We start from the raw sequence: 25,350 nt of genomic DNA on the forward strand, positions 1-25,350 counted from the left end.
TCTCCTGTCCAAACACGCCTGTATCGCCTCTCTCTGAACCAAGGTAGAGTCCCCGAGTCCTGGAAGGTTGTGAACGTCCAGCCCGTACCGAAGAAAGGTAGTCGTGCCAACCCTGCCGATTATAGACCAATTGCTATCACCTCTATTCTCTGCAAGACCATGGAGCGTGTATTAAACAACCGTCTCCTTGCGTACCTGGAAGCCAGTGATCTCCTTAGTGATCATCAATATGGTTTTCGTCGGGGTAGATCCACTGGTGACCTTCTAATTTACGCAACACATTTGTGGGGACAGGCCATTGAGAAGCACGGAGAGGCCCTTGCTGTCTCTCTGGACGTCTCGAAGGCTTTCGAAAGGGTTTGGCACGGTGGTCTTGTGGGTAAACTCCCTTCTTATGGGATTCCTGCTGGCTTGTGCACCTGGATAGCTGAGTTCCTGCGGGGTAGGTCTTTTAGGGTTGTGATCGATGGCTGTTCGTCCGATCCTATGGACATTAATGCCGGTGTTCCTCAGGGATCAGTGCTTTCTGCCACTCTATTCTTGCTGTACATAAATGACCTGTTGGTATATCCCGGTATTTTTGGATACGCCGATGACAGCACAGTGTCGGAAAGATATTTGTCCGATGGTTCAGCGAGTGTTTCGGATACCAACGTTCTCAGAGAGGCTATGATAGGTAATTTGAACCGAACTCTTCAGGCAGTGTCCGATTGGGGCGAAGCCAATTTAGTCGGTTTCAATGCCTCTAAAACCCAGGCGTGTTTATTTTCGGCAAAACGTAGTGCATTTAATCTAACTCCAACCTTTCGAGGTCTGCCTGTACCAATATCTGACCACCTTCAGCGCCTTGGTTTAGAACTCTCAGCTAAACTGAACTTTGGGAGTCAAATCGAATCCTTGGCAAAAACCGCTGCGAAACAGCTTGGTATCCTATCCAAAGTATGGCGATACTTCACTACGGACCAGCTCATTGGTCTTTACCGAGCCCAAGTCCGATCCTGCATGGAGTATTGCTGCCACCTTTGGGACGGTTCTGCTGAATATCAGCTAGCTGCTTTGGATTCGGTAGAACAGCGAACGAAGAGGCTCATCGGCGTCACCTGCGATGCGGATTTTTGTCGTCAGAGCCTTCGTCATCGCAGAAGAGTGGCTTCCCTGTCGGTATTCTACAGGCTACATTTCGGAGAATGTGCTTCGGAGTTGCACGACCTTATTCCACCTGCTCCTTTCTTCCTTAGGTCGACCAGAAGTAGGCGGGGTCTTCACCCTTACGTTGTCAGCATTCCAAAAATCCGCACAAAGCGTTTTCGTTCTTCCTTCATCAACCGCACAGCAAAAGAGTGGAATTCCCTGCCTGCGACTGTGTTTCCTGAACACTACAATTTGGCCGCCTTCAAGTCTAGGGTGAATGAGCATTTACTAGGCAAGCGTGCTCCATCGTAGGCCTCATCCTCGCTTTCCATCAGGCGTGATTGTGGCCAAACGCAAGCCTATACAGTATAAAAAAAAAAGAGCACATTCCGTAAGATACTTAAAGGAAATTCTGAGGGCATAGCATCGATGAAAAAAATGACTGCCAAGTTTCTTCTTGGCATTAATGATGGTCTTTCAGAAAGCCCTGGTAGTTTAAAAAAATGACGCGTAAAAGGCCCATTGCGCCATTTTTCCAAGCATTCCTAGAAAAAGGGTCTTGAATGATGGACAGACAGATAGACGGACAACATTGGGTCACTATGTGCTCTGTTTCTTCCTTCTGAGATAAGAGACTCTAAAAATGACCATATCCTGTTTGTCGGGTGTCCTAGTCAAATCTCGAAACCTATGGAGGTAAAATATTTGGTGTGAGGCTAACATCTATACGGCGCAGTTTTATACGCATCAACGACACGTGGACATTATAGCATGTACGTAATACATAACGTTTATTTGGTTTTATATGCCTCTATTTCAACGTAATGACTTTATTACCATAAAACTATAATTGGTTATTAAACGCAACCCGATGATTCTATTGAGGGTAAGATTTAAGTTGCAATGGATGTAGCAAATGTATTAATCATAATTAGTTTCCTCATAAGTGAATTTTACACTGTAGTATCGGAAAAATTTGACGGTTATGTCGTGGAGGGTGATTTTGCAGAAATAAGACAGTTCCCTCATGCGGCCTTTCTTTACATAGAATGTGGAGATGAACAAAGTCTAATAAAATCTTATTCGTGTGGCTCATCAATCCTCAATCAAGCTATATTAATAACTGCCGCGCACTGTTTGGGACATTGCGTCGTAGAACGTTCCTTCGTTACAGCCTTTGTAGGACACAAAGAAAAGATGCGGGGCTCGCCGTATAAAGGTTCTAGTTTTAAAATACATGAGAAATATGATACTAGAGAAATATGCAACGATATAGGTTTGGTGAGGCTGAAAAAAGCCCTGAAGCTAGGAGAAGCTGTGCGAAGAGTGTCATTGAGGAGACATCCTCCGTACGATAAACCTGCTAAAATTGCTGGGTGGGGCTATATTGATGTAAGTAATAGTAATGACAATGACAGAGGAATATATTTACGATCAACAGGGTAGATTCTACACTTTAGTTCTGTTTCTGTGTTAGTAGTGAACATCAAAGTAAATACATATTATCATCGTCAATTTCGTTCGTAGTTTCTTGCACAAGGTGAAATTCTGAACGTGATACAAAATTAGTGTTTAAAGTTAAATAATGACAAAGTTGTTTTTTATTTAAATTCACGCTTTAGCCATGAATTTTACGAACTGTGTATCCCTAACCTAACGCCATAGTTTTAAAAGACCTATCTCAAGATACCCCACACTATTAAATGATATTGCAATGCTGTTGCAACTCACGTCTTAAACCGAGTTTAGCTCGACATGTTTCGGGCTATTTCGTAGCCCTTCTTCTCAGGAGTACGAGACTCGACGGCTGCCGCAACACGCACACTGCGCGAGAGCGGTGCGCATGTCGAGCTAAACTCGGTTTAAGACGTGAGTTATCCGTTGCAATATCATTTAATATGAGTGAGTCTCACGGTAGTTTCATGTTCAAAATACCCCACACTGTAGGGTTAGTCGAGAAAAAAAAACAGCTCTGAGCTTAGCCGCGGACGGATAGACAGACCGACGGACAGACAGATGGACTGACATGGCGAAACTACAAGGGTTCCTTTGACTTGGAAAAAAAGCGGAAAGTTGTAATTGGACACAGAGATCCTAGAGGACAACAGCCATCTGATAAATTAAACCACTAGTCATACACGAACTTTAATATAGATAGTATATATTATAAAGCGTTTTTATAAATAATAAACAAAGTAAAACGAGCTTCGAGAACGAACGGTTTAGTAAAGTTAAATACAAATAATTCCACTTTTTGAAAAGATGTGGAAAAGTAGTTTGTTGTAAGACCTTAGTGAGACCGTTTTATTGCTCATAGTTTTTCCTAGATATAATTATATTAACATAGCATCTGATAAGCATAGAAATTCAGTGCCATACAAAATTGAAGAGCTGGGAGTGGGGGTACTTTAGCGAAAATGCAGGATTTCCCTCATGTGGCACTTCTTTCTGTAGAATGTAGAACAGAATATGAAAGAGGAGTACTATACATGTGGATCATCCACGTCAATCAAGCCATAGTAATAACTGCCGCCCACTGCTTGGACAATTGTCAACCTAAGAATTCCTTCGTTACGATATTTGTGGGTAACAGGCAAGTAATGAAGGGATTGCCTTATCTAGCTTCTAGTTATAAAATTCACGAGGAATACGATGGTGAAAGAGCAGGAAACGATATAGGTTTAGTAAAGTTAAAGAAAGAATTAACTTTTGCAAAAAATGTGCGAAGGTAGCGTTGATGAGAAAGCCACCGAAGCACGACCATGGTAGAGTTGCTGGATGGGGATTTATAGATGTAAGTAATGATCGTGATAATACAGGAATAATAACAATATTTATATCACTAGTGGTTCTAATTTCGTTTGAATGAGTTAGTTTAGCTAAGTAAAAATTGGTTCTTCTAACCTTTTTTGCATTGACATCTATGTACCTTACGGCACTAGACTGGCTGTTTGCAGTTTGGAAGAAAACGCGCGGCGCATCAATTATCAATATTACTTTGACACAACCCTGTCACGGACGGTAACAAACTATAGTGAAAGCAGGTTCACAAATCCACGCTGTGAACAAATTTTGTGCGCCGTTGTAAGACACAAGCAGTCTGTATGCACATAGATGTCTATGTTTTTTTGTTTTACGGTAGGTATAATAATATGATAACTTCATTGCATCGGAGAGTAGTACCAAATTTCAAGGCAATCCGACCACTGGACTACAAGTGGGTCAATCAAAATTCACTGGCAACATTTGTACCTATTGAAGGACACATACTTACTGCTTTTTGCTGATAAGCAAAAATATAACAATTAAGATACCTTTGATGTAACGCTTCGTGAAAAAAATGGAGGACTGTTCATCGGTATACATAGTTACAAGAACCAAAGTTGGTTAGTTTTTAAGTTGGCGGTATCGAGGCGCGAATGCCCGTTCTGGGCGGTACTTGGTTTAGCAGATCTCGTTTACCATACAGCGGGGCAATGCCGCTGGGGTGATGGGTATATTTGGGCCAAGTACGATGCGGATTTGTAATATATAATTTATGTTTTATTTAGTTTAATTGTTGACTTAGATGCTTTTTTTTATTTTCGCTACACTAAGGCCGAGAACAAAATCAGCACAGAGTACTTGATGCAAATCAAACAGGCGCTATGGAGCCGGGCGGAATGCATGGAAGAAATGTATGACGCTATGGATATGCCCAAGGGCACTATATGTGGGGGCGACGTGGATGGATCGAGCCACGTTACTGAGTACGTATATAGGACTGTCTAGAACACAGAGAAATTTTGCCTTTTCGCTAAAGACCACAAATACTAAAATATACATAATGGTACACTGGTTTAGCGCACACTGTTTAAAAACAAGTGGGCGTTACGTCACGGGCTCCCATTTCCGAATTTCGATGCGCTTCATCTTTGTAATTTTTTGTTTGATTGACAAAAATCAATAGATGTCGTTATTAGGCAGTTTTTTGAGAAAAAGTTGTTCAAATGTCTTTTTTTAGATTTGGATGAAATTTCGTTTTTCTACTTAGAATAAGGAGCACTTCGATTGTAATAGGAGAAAAAAGTGTCCCAGGTTTTTCATATTATTTCGTGTAATCCATTGCACTACTGCCATATAAACGTGTATGAAAACGGTATCACTTTTTTGGGTCACTTTTTCCCCCTATTACAATCGAATCCTGGTTCTGTAAGTAATTTCAACAACTTTTTCTGATAAGGCCCTATTATGTATGACCTGATAAAAATATATTGGACCTCATGCAATTATGAAAATGTTTCGTTTTCCTTTGGATATCTGTTTTTGCCGCCCCCTTAACAATGCCGCCCTTATGCGGTGCACATTCTGCACGCCCGTTCTTGACGGGCATGCTGACTGGCTTAACAGGTTTTACCCATCAAACTAGCCAATTTAAGTTGTTATTGTTTTTTCGTAGGGGTGACTCCGGGAGCGGGCTTGTCGTGAGCAAATTCATCCTGATAAGAGTGGTCTCCTACAGAATCAGCTCTTTGTCCCAAAGTCTTGCCGTCTACACCGACGTCGCTTACTTCTACGACTGGGTGCAAAACACCGCAAAAACCTTGTATTGTGAAAATTAGATAGAATTAAAATAATGCAACGCTTTATTGGTTGAATTTTTTGTATTCACAGTAATATTATATTACTAACTCCAATTTTCATATCACCATCATCAACCCAACCGTTCAGAAGGAGGTGAATCCAATGCAGATTTTGAACTTCAAACATACTGAATAGATTCGCACGTTTTAGCAGTTTTTCTCATGGATTTTTCATTCACTGTAACTAAACTTTAGTTACTAAAGCTCGTAGTAAATTTTAAATGTAATTTCATAGATTTTACGACTGTACCTGACCACTTCTAGACTAACCAGATAAATTACAGACTTCTATATATATATATAAGAAGAAACTGACTGACTGACTTATAGATCAACGCACAGCCCAAACCACTGGGGTTAGAAACTTGAAATTTGGAATATATTTTTCCTAATAGATGTAGACGCGAACTTAGAAAGAATTTTTCGAAATTCCCACGGGATAGGGAAATATCTAAACATTTTTCGCTTTTTTGTTTGTAGTCGAATCTCTGAAACTATTGAGCCGATTTTTTAAATTCTTTCACCGTTAGTAAGCTACACTATCTTTGATTGACAAAGATTACTTTTTATCCGAGATAATGCAAAATTCCCGCGGGATAGAAATAAATTAATTCAATTTCAGAGCTGATTTAAAAAATTCTTACATCATATGTGGTATGATTATCCCCAAATGACAAAAGCTACTTTTTCTTCTAGAAATTACAAAATTCCCATGGGATAGAAAAAACTGAATGCAACATCGGGGATGATTTTAAAAATTCTTTCATCAATAGAAAGCTACACTATTCCTCATTAGTATAGACTACTCTTCTTCGGGTAAATGCAAAATTCCCGCGGGATAGAAATAAGTGAATTCAACTTTGGGTCTGATTTTAAAAGTTCTTTTAACAAAAGTAAGCTACAGTATTCCTGATTGACTAAGGATACGTTTTTCCGGGAAAATGAAAAATTCCCGCGGGATAGAAATAAGTAAATTCAACTTTGGCACTGCTTTTAAAAATTCTTTCATATGATATAAAATGCTATCCTCGATTGACATAGGCCACTTTTTTTCGGAAAATCCAAAATTCCCATGGGATAAAAAAAACTGAATTCAACTTCAGAGCTGATTTAAAAAATTCTTCCACTAATATAAAGCTACACTATTGCTGATTGGTATAGATTACTCTTCTTTGGGAAAATGCAAAATTCCCGCAGGATAGGTACATAGTGGTAAGTAAGACAATACAAATTCGGAGCTGATTTTAAAAATTCTTTCACTAATAGTAATCTGTAGTATCTCTGATTGACATAGGATGCTTTTCTACAGAAGAATGCATAATTCCCGCAGGATCGAAATATTTAAGTAAATTCATCATTGGGGTTGATTTAAAAAGACATTTTACCAATTGGGATATTCATCATCCCTGATTGGCATACGCTACTTTTCTCCGGGAAAACGTAAAATTCCCAAGGGATAGCAAAAAGTGCTTTCAACTTCAGGGTTGATTTATTTATAATTCTATACCTAACTCTACCTGAACAAAACCATGACTGGCTGACTGACAGACAACGTATAGCCAAAACTACTTTACAGGCATAGATGGACCTAAAGTAATAGAGAGGTGCACTAGGGAAAGATTTTTAGAAAATCCCATGGAATAGAAAAATATCTCAACTTTGTTTGTTTCTTTGTTTGTTGGGGGTAATCTCAGAAAACTACTGAGCTGATTTAAATAATTCTATTACCAATAGAAAGCTACAATATCCCTGATGGACAGACTTCTTTTTTTTAAAATGCAAAATTTCCGCAGAATAAAAATAAGTGAATTCAATTTCGGGGCAGATTTTCAAAATTCTATCAATAATAGAAAGCTTCAATATGTCTCTCATCGACAATTAAGAATATTAAAATAGATCATAACAGTAATTCATATCCCGCGGGGACTTAACAATTTCTCGAGATACAATCCTATATCGTGTAGGAAGACACCGGCAAAAGAAACGCGTAGTACTTTAACATCTTTAACGTTTCAGCGAAACAGGGTTTCAGAGTTGGAACGAATTATGAATGATTAATTACGAACGAATTATTGATTTTTGAATTCCAAAATGTGCACCATTTGTCTAAACCAACGTCTTACTGTATCTATATTTCCATGTAATCCTCCAAAAAATCAATCAAAACACGAAAAAAAGGATCGCAGAAAGTAAATGTATGTTAATGTTACCCAAAATTTAACGCGAGCGAAGCCGCGGGCAAAAGCTAGTTAATATATAAATACGTACTTAATGTCCAAGACTCAAGAACCAACACCATGTATGATTCATACAAAAATATCTGCCCCGACCTTTTTAATGACTGTATCTTTTAATTACGTTGACATAGAAGTTGGATTTATTCACTGCTTCAAGCGGTAGCAGAAGGAGTATGTATCTGATAATAATTTAAGATTGTTTTTTATTTATTTATGACGGTGGAAGCATTCTACACTTCCACTGAACATAGATATAGTTCAACATTTAGTTTTAATTTTGTACTAGTACATAAATCCCTGTAAGTACTATTATTATTCTTTCCTTGTTATTTTTTCTTTAATTTTAAACGTAGTATTGATGGAGAGTCCACATTCCGTAAGATACTTAAAGGAAATTCTGAGGGCATAGCATCGATGAAAAAAATGACTGCCAAGTTTCTTCTTGGCATTAATGATGGTCTTTCAGAAAGCCCTGGTAGTTTAAAAAAATGACGCGTAAAAGGCCCATTGCGCCATTGTTCCAAGCATTCCTAGAAAAAGGGTCTTGAATGATGGACAGACAGATAGACGGACAACATTGGGTCACTATGTGCTCTGTTTCTTCCTTCTGAGATAAGAAACTCTAAAAATGACCATATCCTGTTTGTCGGGTGTCCTAGTCAAATCTCGAAACCTATGGAGGTAAAATATTTGGTGTGAGGCTCACATCTATACGGCGCAGTTTTATACGCATCAACGACACGTGGACATTATAGCATGTACGTAATACATAACGTTTATTTGGTTTTATATGCCTCTATTTCAACGTAATGACTTTATTACCATAAAACTATAAGGTGCTTTGGGGTAATTCTGTAAACGGGGTTATTCCATTTATTTAAAATTTCTCCAAAACGTGTTGATGTTTAAACACTGGCAGCACTTAAATGGACGCCCTATTTACCGCTCCTCGCGTCTCTCCAGATGATGCGAGGCGCCGACATCGGTTGGACGTGAAATATATTTTTTTTTGGGTCGAGTGCATTTTCGTGCCAAAAAATTAAATACGAAATAACCCCAACACCGCTATCTCTAAAACCTGATAAGTTACAAGATTGAACTATTAATTTTATGACAAATAATCGTTTTTTGCGAATGACTGTGTCAGTCTAAAAGGCCTAGCTATAGTTTAAAAAAAAATCCCGAATTACCCCTTTAGGGGTTATTCCAGTGAAGTGATTCCCGAAATAACCCCAGCTTACTTTAGTATGGTAATTGTCAGAGGTATTCAAACTTTCAACTTTTCAAGATTTAGATTATTTTTGGTGTAAGGGGGCCAACCTCCATCTATGGACCCCAAGCCAACCTTACCTGCCCGTGGTGCACCCTGCCGTCTAATAGACTGGACTCTGGCAGCTGGCTGATTGCGGCATAGCGCAGCCAAAATCGGCACAGTTAAGTCCCCGGGCCCCGGATGGGCTGCAGCATCGGCGGTGCAATAAACTGTGCCCTACGATCGCCAACTCGCATGCCCAGTGTGGGGATTATGGGCAAACCCCTACCAGAATGAAGCGCACGGCAAAGAGATGGCCCCCAGTTCCCGGTCGCCCCGCTATTCCTTGCCATAGTAGCGTTCATGGTAACGGCGGGGCAGAGGATGCTAAGAATCCCGGGCGATCCAAGGCTACCTAAGTAAGCTGACGGACGGACTTTTAGGACTCTTCTAGCGCAGTTGGAAGTGGAGCTGGAGAACATAAGGTGGCATATTCAGGAGTTAAGTGAAGTACATAGAGAGGGAGAGGGCACCATCATCTTAGACTCGGGCCACCTTCTGTACTTCCGCGAGGATGATCAAACATCACAGGGTGGCGTAGGGTTCCTTGTTAATAGGTCCCTCTCTAACAACATTAAAGAGATCTCCAGTGTGTCGAACAGGGTAGCGTATCTGATACTTCGGCTAACAAAACGATGTAGCATGAAGTTTATTTAGTTGCTTGCATACTTGCTTCTTTGAAATGATTATGGTTCACGCGAGCGAAGCATGCTCACTTGCAAGCTTGCTTAAATGTTTGCTTGCATGCTTGCTTGCTTGCTTGCTTGTATACTTGCTCGCAAGCTAGCTTAAATGATTGCTTAAATGCTTGCTAGCATGCTTGCTTGATTGCTTGTTTCATTGAAATGTTTATGGTTCACGCGAGCGTAGCCGCGGGTAAAAGCTAGTTCAAAATATAAAAGTGACATGGCATTTCTAATTGTTTTATATACTTACTAGTATATTCCCGCGGCTTCGCTCCTCTCCCCCTATTCTGCTATTCGGGGAGGAGACAAACTCTCCACACATCAAAAATCAAAATAATCTGTCCAGCTGTTCTCGAGTTATAAATGGTGTAACTAATCCAGCTTTGTTCTATAATGTATGTAGATTTAATATTCCTTTGCGGCAAATTTTGAGAACCACATTGCGTTTGTGGGGTTATTTCGGAATACAGAGATTGAAAAAATCTGTAACTATGGATATTACTAACGAAATAAAAAATAAAAATGAATGGGGTAATTTAGCCTAAAAAGAAATATGAATCTTGAGCCAATTATAATAAAGTCCACCTTTCAATAACACGCAGAATAACCCCGCTATATTCCGAAATAGCCCTGTGCAAAAAAATAAGTAACTAGTTTTTGAATACCAATATTTCCATAAATCGATCATATTTTAGAAACTGTTTTTATACAGTATAAAATAGATTAGTGGAAACGACATCTATACTAAGAATTTAAATATAATGTACCAACTCGAGTAATTAACGAAATTACAAACGTCATGTCAACTCATCAAAAATGACGTGGAATTACCCCAAAGCACCTTAATTGGTTATTAAACGCAACCCGATGATTCTATTGAGGGTAAGATTTAAGTTGCAATGGATGTAGAAAATAATGTATTAATCATAATTAGTTTCTTCATAAGTGAATTTTACACTGTAGTATCGGAAAAATTTGACGGTTATGTTGTGGAGGGTGATTTTGCAGAAATAAGACAGTTCCCTCATGCGGCCTTTCTTTACATAGAATGTGAAGATGACCAAAGTCTAATAAAATTTTATTCGTGTGGCTCATCAATCCTCAATCAAGCTATATTAATAACTGCCGCGCACTGTTTGGAAAATTGCGTCTTGGACCGTTCCTTCGTTACAGCCTTTGTAGGACACAAAGAAAAGATGCGGGGCTCGCGGTATATAAGTTCTAGTTTTAAAATACATGAGAAATATGATACTAGAAAAATATGCAACGATATAGGTTTGGTGAGGCTGAAAAAAGCCCTGAAGCTAGGAAAAGCTGTGCGAAGAGTGTCATTGCGGAGACATCCTCCGTACGATAAACCTGCTAAAGTTGCTGGGTGGGGCTATATTGATGTAAGTAATAGTAATGACAATGACAGGGGAATATATTTACGATCAACAGGGTAGATTCTACACTTTAGTTCTGTTTCTGTGTTAGTAGTGAACATCAAAGTAAATACATATTATCATCGTCGATTTCGTTCGTAGTCTGTTGCACAAGGTGTAATTCTGAACGTGATACAAAATTAGTGTTTAAAGTTAAATAATGACAAAGTTGTTCTTCATTTAAATTCACGCTTTAGCCATGAATTTTACGAACTGTGTATCCCTAACCTAACGCCATAGTTTTAAAAGACCTATCTCAAGATACCCCACACTATTAAATGATATTGCAATGGTGTTGCAACTCACGTCTTAAACCGAGTTTAGCTCGACATGTTTCGGGCTATTTCGTAGCCCTTCTTCTCAGAAGCACGAGACTCGACGGCTGCCGCAACACGCACACTGCGCGAGAGCGGTGCGCATGTCGAGCTAAACTCGGTTTAAGACGTGAGTTATCCGTTGCAATATCATTTAATATGAATGAGTCTCACGGTAGTTTCATGTTCAAAATACCCCACACTGTAGTGTTAGTCGAGAAAAAAAAATCAGCTCTGAGCTTAGCCGCGGACGGATAGACAGACAGACGGACAGACAGATGGACTGACATGGCGAAACTACAAGGGTTCCTGGTTGACTACGGAACCCTAAAAAGTGGAAAGTTGTAATAGGACGCAGAGAAAATAGAGGACAACAGTTAGTTGTTGAGAAATTGATAATTGTAGACATACATTAAATTTTATAATATAGATATTCTTTGACTGGATCAATAACGTTTTTGTAAATAATAAACAATATTTAAATCATGCTTCGAGATTTCATGAACGGTGGAAGTCACATTGCTACAATACTCAAATAACTGCAGTCCACTTTTTGAAGTCAAGATAAGGAAAAGTATGTTTAGTTGTAAGAGGCTCTAAGTGAGTAGGAATTAGTTTTATGTGACTCAAGCTCTTTTGTCCTCACCATGATAAGGAGGTTAACAGCGTTGGCGCGCGGTATCTGATGCAAGTCAGCCAGAAGATCTGGAGCCGGGCGGACTGCATTGAGGAGCTGGGAGAGGATATACCCGAGGGCACCATCTGCGGGGGGTCATTGGATGCACTGAGCTACGTCGCACGGTACGTAGAACATTGCTAGGATAACCAGGTTACCATGGAGCATTATCATAGTAGTTTTAACTGTCTAAACAAATAGGACAGAATCCCAGAACCCCTCCTACCCTTTCCAAGTTTCCTCCTAGTAAGCTTCAGAGGTTGGGACGTACAGCCGGGGCTTTTTAACCGGTGAGACTCCGGTACTGTCTGAGCACTCCCTTTCTAGTCGTTTATAATGGATTTTTCCCTACTGCGCTCCCTCATCTCCTAAAACTAAACTACAGTTTAAAAACAACTACTTAAACAAAAGCAAGGACGTAGTGTTCAACCCAAATGAGGCTTTGGATTAAATCCTTCTTGTTTTCCACAGAGGTGACTCCGGAAGTGGTCTCATGGTCCGCAAATACATTCAGATCGGGGTGGTGTCCTTTAAACGCCCAAAAGTATCGAATAGCCTCGCCGTCTACACTGACGTCGCTTACTTCTACAGCTGGATAAAAAAAACAGCAAAAATTGTGTACTGTGATAGTAAAACTAAATATTACCATTGCATGTATTGACTTTGCATTTAGTATTTCGGTAATTTGAGCTCTTTGTACTCTTCTGTTGTGTTTGTTTGTGAAAACATCCTGGGTGAGGCCCACAAAGAAAGTAAAATAAAACTGCATTCATTGTGTTGATTTATTTTCAGAAAAATATATGCTTTGAAAAACAATTTTACCCATTTTATTTAAATACCTACGAGTATTAACTTCAGTAATATCAACAACATTTTTTTTATTGAATATATTTTTTAATTAGTTTTGAATATTGTGCGTATAAATAAATTATCATAATTATCTCGTCCTATACTTTGTTCTTTTTTAGCATTAGAAAAAGGGTAAACAATCTTAACGAGTATTTTTATTGAAAAACGTTTTTTAAAAAACAGTAACTATTACTTATGATACCAAAAGCATGTAAATGATCATGATCATATTAATGTTCTTTCTAATTGTTACATATTTGCTGTGATGAGGCTTAAATTTCAAAAGTGTTATGCAATAAAAAGACAAGTCAAGATCGCTTACCTTCTTTCTAATGCTTAAAAAAACGAAGTATACATACGTCCTACAGCTGAGCACAGGATTACCCTCAGATTAAGGTGGGTCCAGCGGATTTGGAACTTCACACCCTATTAAATGGCTTCGTAGGTTTTTGCAGAATTCCTTATCATGTTTTCGATCGCCATAAACCTTTCTTATGAATTTTGAAAACAAAGCGCTAGCTCAGTTTTGAACCCACGATCCTCTGCCGCAATAGCCATCTATAAGTCAAACCACTAGGTCACCACGACTTCAACAGTACCTACGTATATATTATAAGCAAGCAGTCTGCATTACAAAAGATGACAAGTATAACGTTGATATCATTTAAATAAGCAAGATATATTTGTCAAATTATAGGAAATCAAAAATAACACGGTGTATAACTATAGAACACCGGGCCATAGGAGGTTAGCGATTAAACATTTTGTTGGGTCCATTCGGCTCTGTTTAACATAAATGTATTGACGACAGGTGGGCACTACATCCCGTACTACAAAAAATTAACGTAATTTTAAATAACTCAATCTAAACTTAATGACTTTGATATCATTAAACTGAAATTGATTGTTAAACGTCACCCTTCCATTCAATGAAGTGTACGAGCTTAGGTGTCATGGCTGTAGAATATATTGTATTAATAACAAATAGTTTGTTTATAAGCATAGTAAATTCTGTTAAATTGCAAAACCTCGAAGGCTACGTAGTTGAGGGTGATTATGCAGAAATGAAGGACTTCCCACATGCAGCACTCCTTTATATAGAAAGCATAAAAGTAGAAAACGTGGAAGATTGCTTTATATGCGGATCGTCCATCCTTAACCAAGCCATGGTCATGACTGCTGCTCACTGCTTAGAAAATTGCTTTCTAAAGTGTACTGTTACAGTGCATGTTGGAAATCAGGAATTACCTTTTCGAGCTTCTAGATTTATATTGCATGAAGAATTCGACACTAGAACTATTCACAACGATATAGCTCTGGTTAGGTTGAAAAAAAACTTGAAGTTTGGAAAAAATGTGCGAAGAGTTTCGTTAATGAGAAACCCACCGTATCATGAATCTGCTAAAGTCACCGGATGGGGATATACAGACGTAAGTAATAGTAACGATACAGGAATTTGTATAACAATACACATTAAGTAATTGTCCTTTGAAAATTATTATGACATCAAAGAAAAGAGCAAAAGCGATTGATTTTATCGTTTCAGTGCTGCAGTGGCTTCAATCGTATGCTTACTTAAAAGTATTGTCTCAGTTAAAAGATATTTTACATCTATCTAGAATTCCGAATTACCTTCATGAAAAAAAAATAGAGATTGCGAGAAAAATAGAGACTCTCAATTTTGGTTGAATGTGATAGAAACAAACTGTAGCTTCTTCTTCTGAATAAAATAATAGATCATAGGTAAAACGTAGGTCCTTCCATAAGACGATATGAAATACAATTATGGTTCTTAATTTGCAGAAAATGTTGAATTTTTGTATTATATTAATCAATTTATTTTGATTGCATTGGAACCAGGAGCAAAACCGAGTCATGGCAAACCACCTAATGCAACTCAGTCAGAAGATTTGGAGTCGGTCGAGCTGCATACAAGCAATGGGCAAGCGCATACCCGTGGGCACTTTTTGTGGAGGCACAATGGACTCACTTAGCTACGTCGCTCCGTTCGTATTAAGGGTTATGTACTATACAGAATTATGTGGAGAGTCTAAGAGGATGATATATTATTTTATTTACATTCACATCTGCAGAACAAACAGCTATGCCTGAAAACCACCTGTGAGGTGTAAGATCACATAAGGCATTTGAAACTCACAATAGTATGATCGAGGACGTTTAGTTATCATCATGTCAATCGAAAGACGTCCACTGCTACACATATTCCTCCCCCAAGGCTCTCCATTTAGACCGGTCTTGTGCTTTCGTGCGATGGAGTGCAGCAACGACCTGGTTAAGATCGCGGGATCTTTTAGTTATAAATCACTTTAATACTTTTTTGTTTGTTTTATGATAACACACTAATTGCTTCAAACATTTTTGTAGAATATTATAAATATTTAGGAAAATAAGAAAGGATTTATCATTTCTTTCTGTTGTATAGCACCTCGTGTTTATTCTTTCTACATTCCCTGTAGACTTCGCCGCTCCTTTTTTTATTTAATTTTGCACTAATCGTATTTTCCTACTCCAAATTCTCTAAAATATTACCTTCACACTTTATCTATCTTCCTAAATATTAAAAGAAAAATTGGCAAAACTTGCCTTATCTTTAAATAGACTATTGTGATTCCCAGAGGCGACTCGGGCAGTGGTATCATGGTGCGCCGCTACATTCAGATCGGGTTGGTGTCCTTCAAGAACCCCCGTATATCTAAGAGCCTTGCCATCTACACCGACGTCGGCCACTACTACGACTGGGTAAAAAAAACTACGAAAATTTTGTATTGTAGTTAATAATGAAATAAAAATATTAGAATGGAAATATTGCGTCTATTTAGAATCTGATTACTTGGTATCTTTGCAAGAAAAAAACCCTGTTCCTATTTATTTTATTATTTTATGTTATAATATATTATTTGCAACGGTAGGTAATTTTACTTATTGAAGTAAAAATAGATTATTTAACAGTGCCAACTGAAATCAATATAATTTTACTTCATACTGTATTCATAGCAGTTTTCTTTTCGAAACCCTCGTATTTAGTAAACACAAACAAAACATAAGTGAATATTTTGTTAGGAAAATTAAGTCAAAAATCCAAATAATGACCTGTACTAATGCATTCTTCTGAGAGTGTATTGGCATATTTTGACTCGGGAGACTTTATTTCATCATGTAGACGAAACATAAAGAAATGTCAAAGAAATGTAATTAAGTGATAGATACAGACACATTTAACGTCAACAAAACCGAGGCTTTGCAAACGTTTATGAATAAAGGTTTATATTTTAATGTAAAATTATCTCATCTAAGTCATTCTTGATTGAGTGGTGATTGATTTCGGATGAGGATTAGTAGTGGAGTCCGGAGTTCGTAGTTGGTAATCGATTCACATTAGATCACTTGGCTGCCTGGCTGCCTCCCAAGGAAGATGGGTCCGTCCTATTCTAAAACCGGGTACGGCTCGGACTAATTCAAATGTCATTGTTATACTTATGCCTTTTATATTTTGTCTGAAGCTGCTGATGTCTCAGCGGCTGACATCTACTTAACTATGTTCTATGCTCAATATAACGACACGTATGTCAAATCATAACCAAGTAATACAAACCAGTTACGTACTCGATTTTACTTGACTCAATCTAAACTTATAATGACTGTAGTATCGTAAAACTGTAATTGATTGTTAAAACGTAACTTATCCATGCAATTTGTTGTACAAACTTAAGTACTAACTTATGGATCAAACTTACTATAATGGCCGAAGAAAATACTATACTGTGTTTTGTCTTAATTATAAGCGTTTTTCATTCTGTTACATTGCAAGAGTTCGAAGGCTTCGTAGTAGAAGGGGATTTTGCAAAAATGAAGGATTTTCCCCATGCTGCACTCCTTTATATAGAATGTAGAGAATCCAGTGACAACCCAACCCGATACTTCACATGCGGTTCATCTATCATCAATCAAGATATAGTACTAACTGCTGCCCATTGCTTAGAAAATTGTGCAGCTAAATTTACCATCGTCACAGTGCATGTTGGGAACAGGGAAAAGAAAAAGGGGTTGCCTATCAAAGCTTCTGGTTTTAAAACGCATGGAAAATACAATCCTCGAACAATAAGCAACGATATAGCTTTGGTGAAGTTGAAAAATCGTCTCGTGTTTGGAAAAAAAGTGCGTAGAGTGGCGCTGATGAGGGAACCGCCTTACGATGAAACAGCTGAAGTTGCCGGTTGGGGATGGTTGAATGTGAGTATATTGACAGCAATACTACTCTTTTATATTGTACAGTCGAGTTCGTAAACTTCTGAGCAAAAATTTGATCAAAAATATCTGAACACACTTCTACGAGTCGTGTTTAAATATCATTAAAGAACAACCAGCATAGAAAATAGCGTGGCTTTACAATTATCAACTTCAAAAATTGACAGAAAAGTTGCACTTTGCTCCCTCTCGACAGGGAGGAAAAGTGACTTTTCTGAAGGAGAGGTGTGAAAAAGTATGTTTTATCCCCAGACATAGGTATTATTTTAACAGTGTAGTTTTCTGTTGTGTACTTAATGTATGTGTGTAGGTAGGTACAGTCAGTAAAAATATCGGCAGGCAAAATAACGGGATCAAATAAAAAGACCACGAAAAAAAAAATACGAACACCTATCAGGCTTTATCACCCAAAAGTGTCCACCAAAAAAATAAATGCCCGAATTATTTTTTAAAAGTAATAATACACAATACAATTATGAACAAAATCAAAATGCACCTTAACTTATTTATTATTAGGAGGACCCCAGAACCGAATCCAAGTACCTGATGCAAGCAAGTCAGAAAGTCTGGAGTAGGCAGAGCTGCATGGAAATAATGGGGCACATACCCGAGGGCACCATCTGCGGGGGGGCACTAGATGCACAGAGTTACGTTGCTCCGTACGTAGAATCCTATACACGATGGTTTTTAATCGGTGATCAAGAGATGAAAAATATTAATAACCAGCTAAAATTGAATTTGACAGGAGAGATCTTAAGCAAGCTTATTGATTAATTTAAAACGATTAATTATCTTACTAAAAGCAATAACTACCGGATCCATCATCAATGATCATCCTGTCTACATTAAAGTATTATAAGTAGAAAAGTTTGTGTTTGTTTCTTAAATACTCTTTGGCTGTATATGATATGTAAATAATGAGTATGTGTGTCTGTGTGTGTGTGTGTGTGTGAGTGCGAGAATGCGCAGTTGTTTTATACACAACGCGCAACGTTAATGAAATTCAAAGAGTAATGTTAAGAGATTGCTATGGGATTTAATAAAATAAATCCCGGAATTCCGACACTAAAGTGTAGTATTCTATAAAGCTATGTATGGCATTTAATTTTTTATTTTACGCTTTGTTATATTTGTGTTTCTGTGTTGTATTATTTTATGTTTATAATGTTTTTTACAGAGGCGATTCTGGCAGCGGTCTTATAGTGCGCAAATACATACAGATCGGTATCGTCTCCTACAAGGTGCCGTCGAAGTCCCCCCGCCTTGCCATGTACACCGATGTTGCTTACTTCTACAACTGGATAGAGAAAAATTCGAAAAAGTTGTATTGTAGTTAAAATGATGTAGTGCTATGGTTTGTATTGAGAATATCGCAGAACTAGTAATAAAAGTAGTGGAGATGTCACGCAGTTTAACAGTGACGTGCCGAAACCATATTAGTCTCCAGGTCACATCTAAAAAAAAAAACTGTTTATGACTTTCACTTAGATTCTAATATTAATTAACTTTAATTAACTTTTTTTAAATGACTAAATCTAATCTAAATGCAGTTCCGGTTGATTGTTCCTGAAAATAGTTTTTCAGAAATTGTAGTTCAAAAAGGATTACGTTAAACTAATGAATGTAGAAATTTACGGCAGAACAGACAAAATACAGCAGACGAAATCCAGCTTCGAAGCGGAAAGAAAACACACTCGATGACATTTATATTTTTATTCATTTGATATTAGTTTCTACGGCGGCTATAATGCCGTTGTTACACTTAATTTAATAATGTACATACAATAATAAATTTATTTTTGACATAATGTTATAATTTTTTTATCAAATCATTTACAATGAGTTCAAATTCTCAGTTTTGAAACACTAAGTGTTAATAAAATCGTGATTTATTAAGATTATTTGAGCTCTTCGCTGCCACAGAAAGAGGAATGTCTCTAACTGTCCTGATGATGCAGATAGAATGCAAGTCGTACGGTTGTGGAAATCAGTAGCTGGTGTAAAGCTAATTAACTCCTGAGAACACTCATCAAGATAATTAAGCAGGAAAAAATACAAAAGGATGCGATATGCGTCCAGATAATCGGAATGCCTGGAATCACAGAAACGGGCTACGGGAAATGATTAAACATACTCCCGTGGGGGTGATCTTAGACACGGGGTTGCGGGGGCAATAACAGACACAGAGTTGCGCAGCGATCTCATACAAGGGACGTTGTGGGTGATTTCAGACATAGGATCATGAGGGTAGTCTCAGACACGGGGTCGTGGGATCGATATAAGACAAGAGTTGCGGGATGATCTCACAAAAAAGATGGTGTGGGTGATTTCAGAGACAGGATCGGGATGGTGATCTCAGGTACGGAGTCGCGACAGTGATCCAAGACAGAAGTCGCAGGGACGGTCTCAGACACGGGGTTTCCGGAGCAATCAAGATAGGGATCACGGGGCAATCTCAAACAAGGTATGGCGCGGGTGATCTCAGACACATTAGAAACAAACTGTGTCTTTATATTCGGGATAGCTCCTGTTTTTAATAGAATTTTCTTAGTAATGAAGTAAATAAAGACAATTGCAATTTTTCTTTACTTTGTCGTCTAAACTAGTTATGTATTTTCCTCTATATAAATACATACATACAATAACTGGTTTACGAAGTAAGGAAACGGGAAATTAAACTAGATATAACAAAATAAAATTTTATTATTATTAATGTGGATCTACAAAAAACAAAGTGAGTAGTATTTTTTCAACAATTAAGTAGTTTAGTTTTTTTTTCTATCCAGTCGTAGAAGTAACTAGCGTTGGTGTAGACAGCAAGGCTACGGGACACGGCGATTATTTTGTACGAGACGATCCCAATCTGGGTGGAATTTCGCACGACTAGCGCACCACCGGAATCCCCACTGTAAAATAGACGTGATACTATTATTTTCTTAATACTACAGTGGCGTCTTTCGACTGAATTTCTAACATACCTACGAGCAGAGCCATCTGTTATAGTGTGAAGTGACACATCTAGTTTACATATTTAGCAACAGATGGCGCCACGAATTACTCAGTGCAATTTTTTTTAAATAGAAAACGTCATAGTGACCTCTCATATCCAGACAAGGAAAGTCATCATAACACCTATATTTTACGTATACGAGATTTGATTGCAAACAAATTGTATTGTCAATAGTAATCAACACCTAAAACGGTTTTAAGTTTACTTTAATCATCTTAAGGCAGCAACTACCTCAGAATGATAACCAGTGTCATTAGGTGGCACGTTTTGTCTATCTGCAGAAAGATCAGAACAGATCAACATGGACAATATCATCACAATTATATCAGTAATAGGACATCCACTGTCGGACATAGATCTCCTCCATATACTTACCTTTACCGCCAGTTGCTTCGGTTGGAAGCAGCCTGCATTCATCGTGAATCCGTGACTGGGCTTTCCGATCCGCGGTCTCCATTCGAGAACTTTTCGGCCCCAACGGCCATCTGTTCTCCTTGCTGTATGGCCTGCTGATTCGCTTGGCTGTGTCGGTAGCCCTCCAGGGTTCTAGGGACAATATAGACTTACGTAAACTTACAAGGAAGCGTAGCTGTTTGCTTTCTTCTCCCCAGCGCAGAAGCTACCTTTGGGTAGGTCTTTTATCAACTCTCGACAGTCACTGCGGCTCCATAGCCGTTGTTTTGTGAACTTCAGAAGTTTTTCTCGTTTTACATCGATCTCCTTAAAGAAACTAGCGTTTAGAGTACTTATTACCAAGACATTATCATCATCACTAAGACGTCAAAGAGATTTTAATCTCACGAGGTAGCTCAGTTTACAAGAGACGATTCACAAAGCATAAGCTGCTTTTGTTCACCATTATGTTTGGAGCTTCAGCGTCACATTTAGTTGTCTTAGAAGATTCTGTATCTACCTAGAAAATAATAACCTGACTGATTGACTGAGTGATAGACAACGCAGCCAAATCACTGGAGCTAGAACCTTGTTTAGCAGACAATTCTAGAAGAGGAGATGGTACTAAGATGGGATACCTCAGGCGCAAATCTCATTTCAAAATGTTGTAGGTATGTACTGGGCAAGAATAACCTCTTTACCCCTGTATTGTTGGAGCACCATCCATTGAGATCTGTTGATGGAAACAACTTTGCCGTCGGAAAGGATGATGATTGAACACTCAATCCTGTTGTATACTCATTGATAAACTTTATGTGACAGATATCTCTGTTGCTGCGTTCTGTTTATTTTGTCGAAACTCTGTTTGTTTTGTGTAAGCTGCGCGTGCACTGCATCGGAATCGGAGCGTACGCACCGTATGGAGCGGACGGATTTGTTGCTTTGTATAGATTTCTATGGCGCAGAAATCCCGATCTAGCGCACGCAGTACCATAGAAAGCAGCAATAGCCGTACGTATATAAAGCAACAAATCCGTACGGCTCAATTCCGATGCAGTGGACGCGCAGCTTAAGACTGCATCACATTTATTTGTCACCCAAAATGTATTAATGAGTGATGAAACAGACAGGCAGACAGTTCTGTGTCGCGTATTTTCGGTCGCGTAACTTCTGCTGCATTCGATTTTAAACAAAAGTCTACTTTGTGCCCGTCGACTAAAAATTAGTTGTACTGTACACAAATATGACTTCTATATGAAACAAAATTACGTGACTGAAAACGTGATTCACAGCTCAAAAATTACGTTCATCTGGTTTTACCCTATATGAGATACATACATATATATACTTACGTCAGTTAATCCCCACCCTGAGACTACGGCAACTTGTTCATATGGCGGGTTTTTCATCAGCACAATTCTGTAAACATTACTTCCAAACTCCAAAGTGCCTTTCAATTTCACCAAAGCTATGTCACTTGCCATGTTAGGAAATCCATATTTTTTATGTGTTACAAATTTTGAAGACGTTTTTTTGATTCCTTTACGTTTGTGAGCACTTCCTACGTTCACGCTTATGAAGGAAGAACTTTTGCAGTCATTGAGGCAGTGCGCGGCGGTTAGTAAAAATTTATGATTTAGTATAGATGAGCCGCATGAAAAGCCATTTGTAGTATTTTCTTCCTTCGAATCACATTGAATGGCAAGATACGCCGCGTAGCCAAAATCTTTTATGTCAGCGTAATCACCTTGAACGACGAGAGTTTCTATGTGGGAATTAGATTTTCCTAGAGAGTTGCTGACGCTTATAATTACCAGCGCTAATACTGCCTTCGCCATAACTACTTGAAGCTCACTTGCGATTGCGAGTGTACATGCGTCACAAAATTGATGTCGTTAAAATATTGCGTATTTCATTTCATACGGTAATTACTCGTGTTATCGTTAAATGCAAAGATTAAGGTTTTATATGACGGAAATTAAAGTTCACTCGTATTATGGCTACCATACAGTATAAAAATATAAACAAAGGTTAATATTTAAACATCATCTTTATAAAATCACAATACTACACGCCATACGCTTAACTGAGTCTGTTCAGATTCATTTTTGGTTGCAAATCCCGTGTGCGTTTTACTTGAAATGACCAGAGGCCTTATTGCCTAACGTTTCTGACGCTTGCAGTCGTAATCATATGACAGTTTTTGTATGCGGAATCTGTCATTTGATTGCGATCGCAATTGCGATCAGTTCAATATAACACGTATTGATGACAGCCAGGCTGACGCCCGAGTGAAGTTATTAGTGATAAGTTATGAGTAGGATTCGATTTGTAGCATTCGAACATGGCGGATGTAGACAATATCTAATTTTGCTATTTCTGTTTCTTTGGCTAGTTGAAGTATAATTTTGATAGTGTTTTATGCGGCGATTAACCTTAACAGTGAACAGTGATCACAAAATTCTATATTGCTCTCGTGTCTAACGTTTTTTAATGCGCAAGTGGTCCCTGGAATTTTACTATCAAGTTGCAAAAACTACAATCACCGTACAACGTGCCTCTCAAAAAGAGTTTACCTTGACATTGGCGAAATTGTCCTATTAATTAGGACAGAAAAGCCATATCTTAAAAGAGAAGAAGTTATGAGTAATCAAAGATGAGTCTGAATAGACATGGAATAGAACTCAGTTAAGCGTTAGGTTAGGCGTGTAATGGAGATATTCGTATCAAGAAACAAACAAAAAATATTATTTATTTCTTTGCTTTTGTACTCAGAGGCGTCTTTACCTATAGTGCAGGGTGTGCGTTGCACACGGTCGCAACGGTGTTAGGGGCGCCGGCCGCGGCACTTTGTACCTAATCCATTTTGACCGCGCGCTTCCTAGATGGCGCTAAAGTTATAATTGCACACGGGCGCTACATGGGCTGAAGACGCCGCTGTTTGTACTGACTTATTTCTATTTTATGTGAATATTTTGTTTATATTTGTGTAAACATACTCAGCGGTACAAAATTTGGCCCAATCTTCATACAAAACTACCTATTACTGCATACATTTGAGGGCCAGATTTTTTGCCGCTCAGTTTATATATCTGTGGTTATATATCTACGCAGAAAAATATGCTATCAAAATGTTGGTATAATTAATCTTATTTTGAGCATATATTGGCGCTTTGGCGTTTTTTCCCTTTCACTGGCGGTAAGTATAGGTATCTAAGTTGAATGAAAATTCAAATACATGACTGTATAAAAAGTACAGTCAGCATAAAAATATTGTACTAAATATTTAAATTTGTAACAAAAACCTATGACGATCCATTTTTCATTATCCGTTTCCCTAATTTATAATTTATCTTTAAGGACATTAAAACCAATAATAAATGTAATTAAAGATCGAACAACATTTGCATCCCTAGTCATAAATCAGCGGTATATCATAAAATCTTTGATACACAACTACCGGCCCGTTACACCATATTGTAGTGTAGATCTTACTTTATGTTTATAACATTTATAATATAAATGAACTAGCATTCAACCGCGGCTTCGCTTTCGTGAAATTCCCGGATATTCTTTTGGGGATTACTAATGTAAGGGCAAAAAAAATACCCAAAAGTTTCATTTGGCAAATGTTTCATTCCCCAACTATCAAATTTCTCCGAAACCGTATTATTTTATAAAAACATAAGAAAACACTGAGATAAATTTTTGGTTTCGGAGAAATTTAATAGTAGGGAAATGAAACATTTGGCAAATAATGATTATGCGAAAAGACAGGATACCTCTTTTGGTACAGCGCTTCTCCATCCTTCTGCGATACTATGTAAACTTTACTATTATCATCTTAGATCTGCATACATCCCACTACTGCCAGGCCTCCTCTCCGAATGAGAAGGCTTGAGCTGTAGTTCCCACGCTGGCTTTGCGCGGATTGGATTACTTACTAGTTTTGATCTTCGAAGTATTGGAATTATCAAGCCTATTTTTTATAAAGGCTTTACCCGCATTTTCGCTAACGAAAACCATAACATCTGACACTTGAATAGACATTCTGAAACTTTACCATTCCATGGGAATTTTCGAAAATTGCATAAAGAACACAAGTGCAAAATGTCATGTCTTTAGGATTAGTTTATGAGATGCCGCGATTTTACATGGGTAGTGATAAATTCCATAAACTCATAATCAAATCATGATTTATTGAATGACAGAAAAACAAGTCACAGCGGTAACCCGGTAACGAGGTAATAAAGAGTTAAAGTAAAGGGTATAGATTACGAAGAGTGATACGATGAAGGTATATATCAGGTCTCCCCCGTTAATCAGCCGGAGGGACCCCGGCGGCGGGCAGCATCTGGTCGGCGTGGCGGCGCCAGCTCTCGCCCCCGTCCGTGGTTACGCGGTAGTGCAGGCGGCCCAGCCTCTCTGTC

General features: G+C 38.2%; 5 protein-coding genes across 9 annotated transcripts; 4 read left to right on the forward strand and 1 right to left on the reverse strand.

Moving 5' to 3' along the window:
* The first annotated feature begins 3,865 nt into the window (after positions 1-3,865).
* Positions 3,866-5,759, forward strand: LOC141426265 (trypsin eta-like). The gene is made up of 3 exons (XM_074085114.1): positions 3,866-3,925; positions 4,729-4,880; positions 5,570-5,759. The coding sequence occupies exons 1-3, from the start codon at positions 3,869-3,871 to the stop codon at positions 5,730-5,732; spliced, it is 372 nt and encodes a 123-aa protein (XP_073941215.1). The 5' UTR covers positions 3,866-3,868; the 3' UTR covers positions 5,733-5,759.
* Positions 5,760-10,846: 5,087 nt separating this feature from the next.
* LOC141426860 (hypodermin-B-like) lies at positions 10,847-13,218 on the forward strand. 2 transcript variants are annotated; one of them, XM_074086081.1, is made up of 3 exons: positions 10,847-10,870; positions 12,382-12,527; positions 12,874-13,218. In XM_074086081.1, the coding sequence occupies exons 1-3, from the start codon at positions 10,856-10,858 to the stop codon at positions 13,061-13,063; spliced, it is 351 nt and encodes a 116-aa protein (XP_073942182.1). In that variant the 5' UTR covers positions 10,847-10,855; the 3' UTR covers positions 13,064-13,218. The 2 variants fall into 2 exon arrangements, with proteins under 2 accessions (XP_073942182.1, XP_073942181.1); XM_074086080.1 differs by lacking the exon at positions 10,847-10,870 and adding an exon at positions 10,877-11,379.
* A 958-nt stretch (positions 13,219-14,176) lies between these two features.
* Positions 14,177-16,069, forward strand: LOC141426862 (serine protease 1-like). Its single transcript, XM_074086082.1, has 3 exons — positions 14,177-14,681; positions 15,112-15,257; positions 15,888-16,069. Exons 1-3 carry the CDS (start codon positions 14,181-14,183, stop codon positions 16,045-16,047), a joined length of 807 nt encoding a protein of 268 aa, XP_073942183.1. The 5' UTR covers positions 14,177-14,180; the 3' UTR covers positions 16,048-16,069.
* A 932-nt stretch (positions 16,070-17,001) lies between these two features.
* On the forward strand, positions 17,002-19,325 carry LOC141426863 (hypodermin-B-like). 2 transcript variants are annotated; one of them, XM_074086083.1, is made up of 3 exons: positions 17,002-17,502; positions 18,034-18,176; positions 18,695-19,325. In XM_074086083.1, exons 1-3 carry the CDS (start codon positions 17,011-17,013, stop codon positions 18,852-18,854), a joined length of 795 nt encoding a protein of 264 aa, XP_073942184.1. In that variant the 5' UTR covers positions 17,002-17,010; the 3' UTR covers positions 18,855-19,325. The 2 variants fall into 2 exon arrangements, with proteins under 2 accessions (XP_073942184.1, XP_073942185.1); XM_074086084.1 differs by lacking the exon at positions 18,034-18,176.
* A 912-nt stretch (positions 19,326-20,237) lies between these two features.
* LOC141426864 (trypsin delta-like) lies at positions 20,238-22,783 on the reverse strand. Of its 3 annotated transcripts, none has more exons than XM_074086086.1 (3): positions 22,273-22,783; positions 21,105-21,247; positions 20,238-20,423 (listed from the first exon to the last, which is right to left on the reverse strand). In XM_074086086.1, the coding sequence occupies exons 1-3, from the start codon at positions 22,756-22,758 to the stop codon at positions 20,267-20,269; spliced, it is 786 nt and encodes a 261-aa protein (XP_073942187.1). In that variant the 5' UTR covers positions 22,759-22,783; the 3' UTR covers positions 20,238-20,266. The 3 variants fall into 3 exon arrangements, with proteins under 3 accessions (XP_073942187.1, XP_073942188.1, XP_073942189.1); XM_074086087.1 differs by lacking the exon at positions 21,105-21,247 and adding an exon at positions 20,903-21,073 and having other exon boundaries at positions 20,259-20,423; XM_074086088.1 differs by having other exon boundaries at positions 20,346-20,423; positions 21,095-21,247.
* Between the last annotated feature and the right edge of the window lie 2,567 nt (positions 22,784-25,350).

Source organism: Choristoneura fumiferana, chromosome 3 (genome assembly GCF_025370935.1).
Source record: "Choristoneura fumiferana chromosome 3, NRCan_CFum_1, whole genome shotgun sequence".
Classification (NCBI taxonomy): Eukaryota; Metazoa; Arthropoda; class Insecta; order Lepidoptera; family Tortricidae; genus Choristoneura; species Choristoneura fumiferana.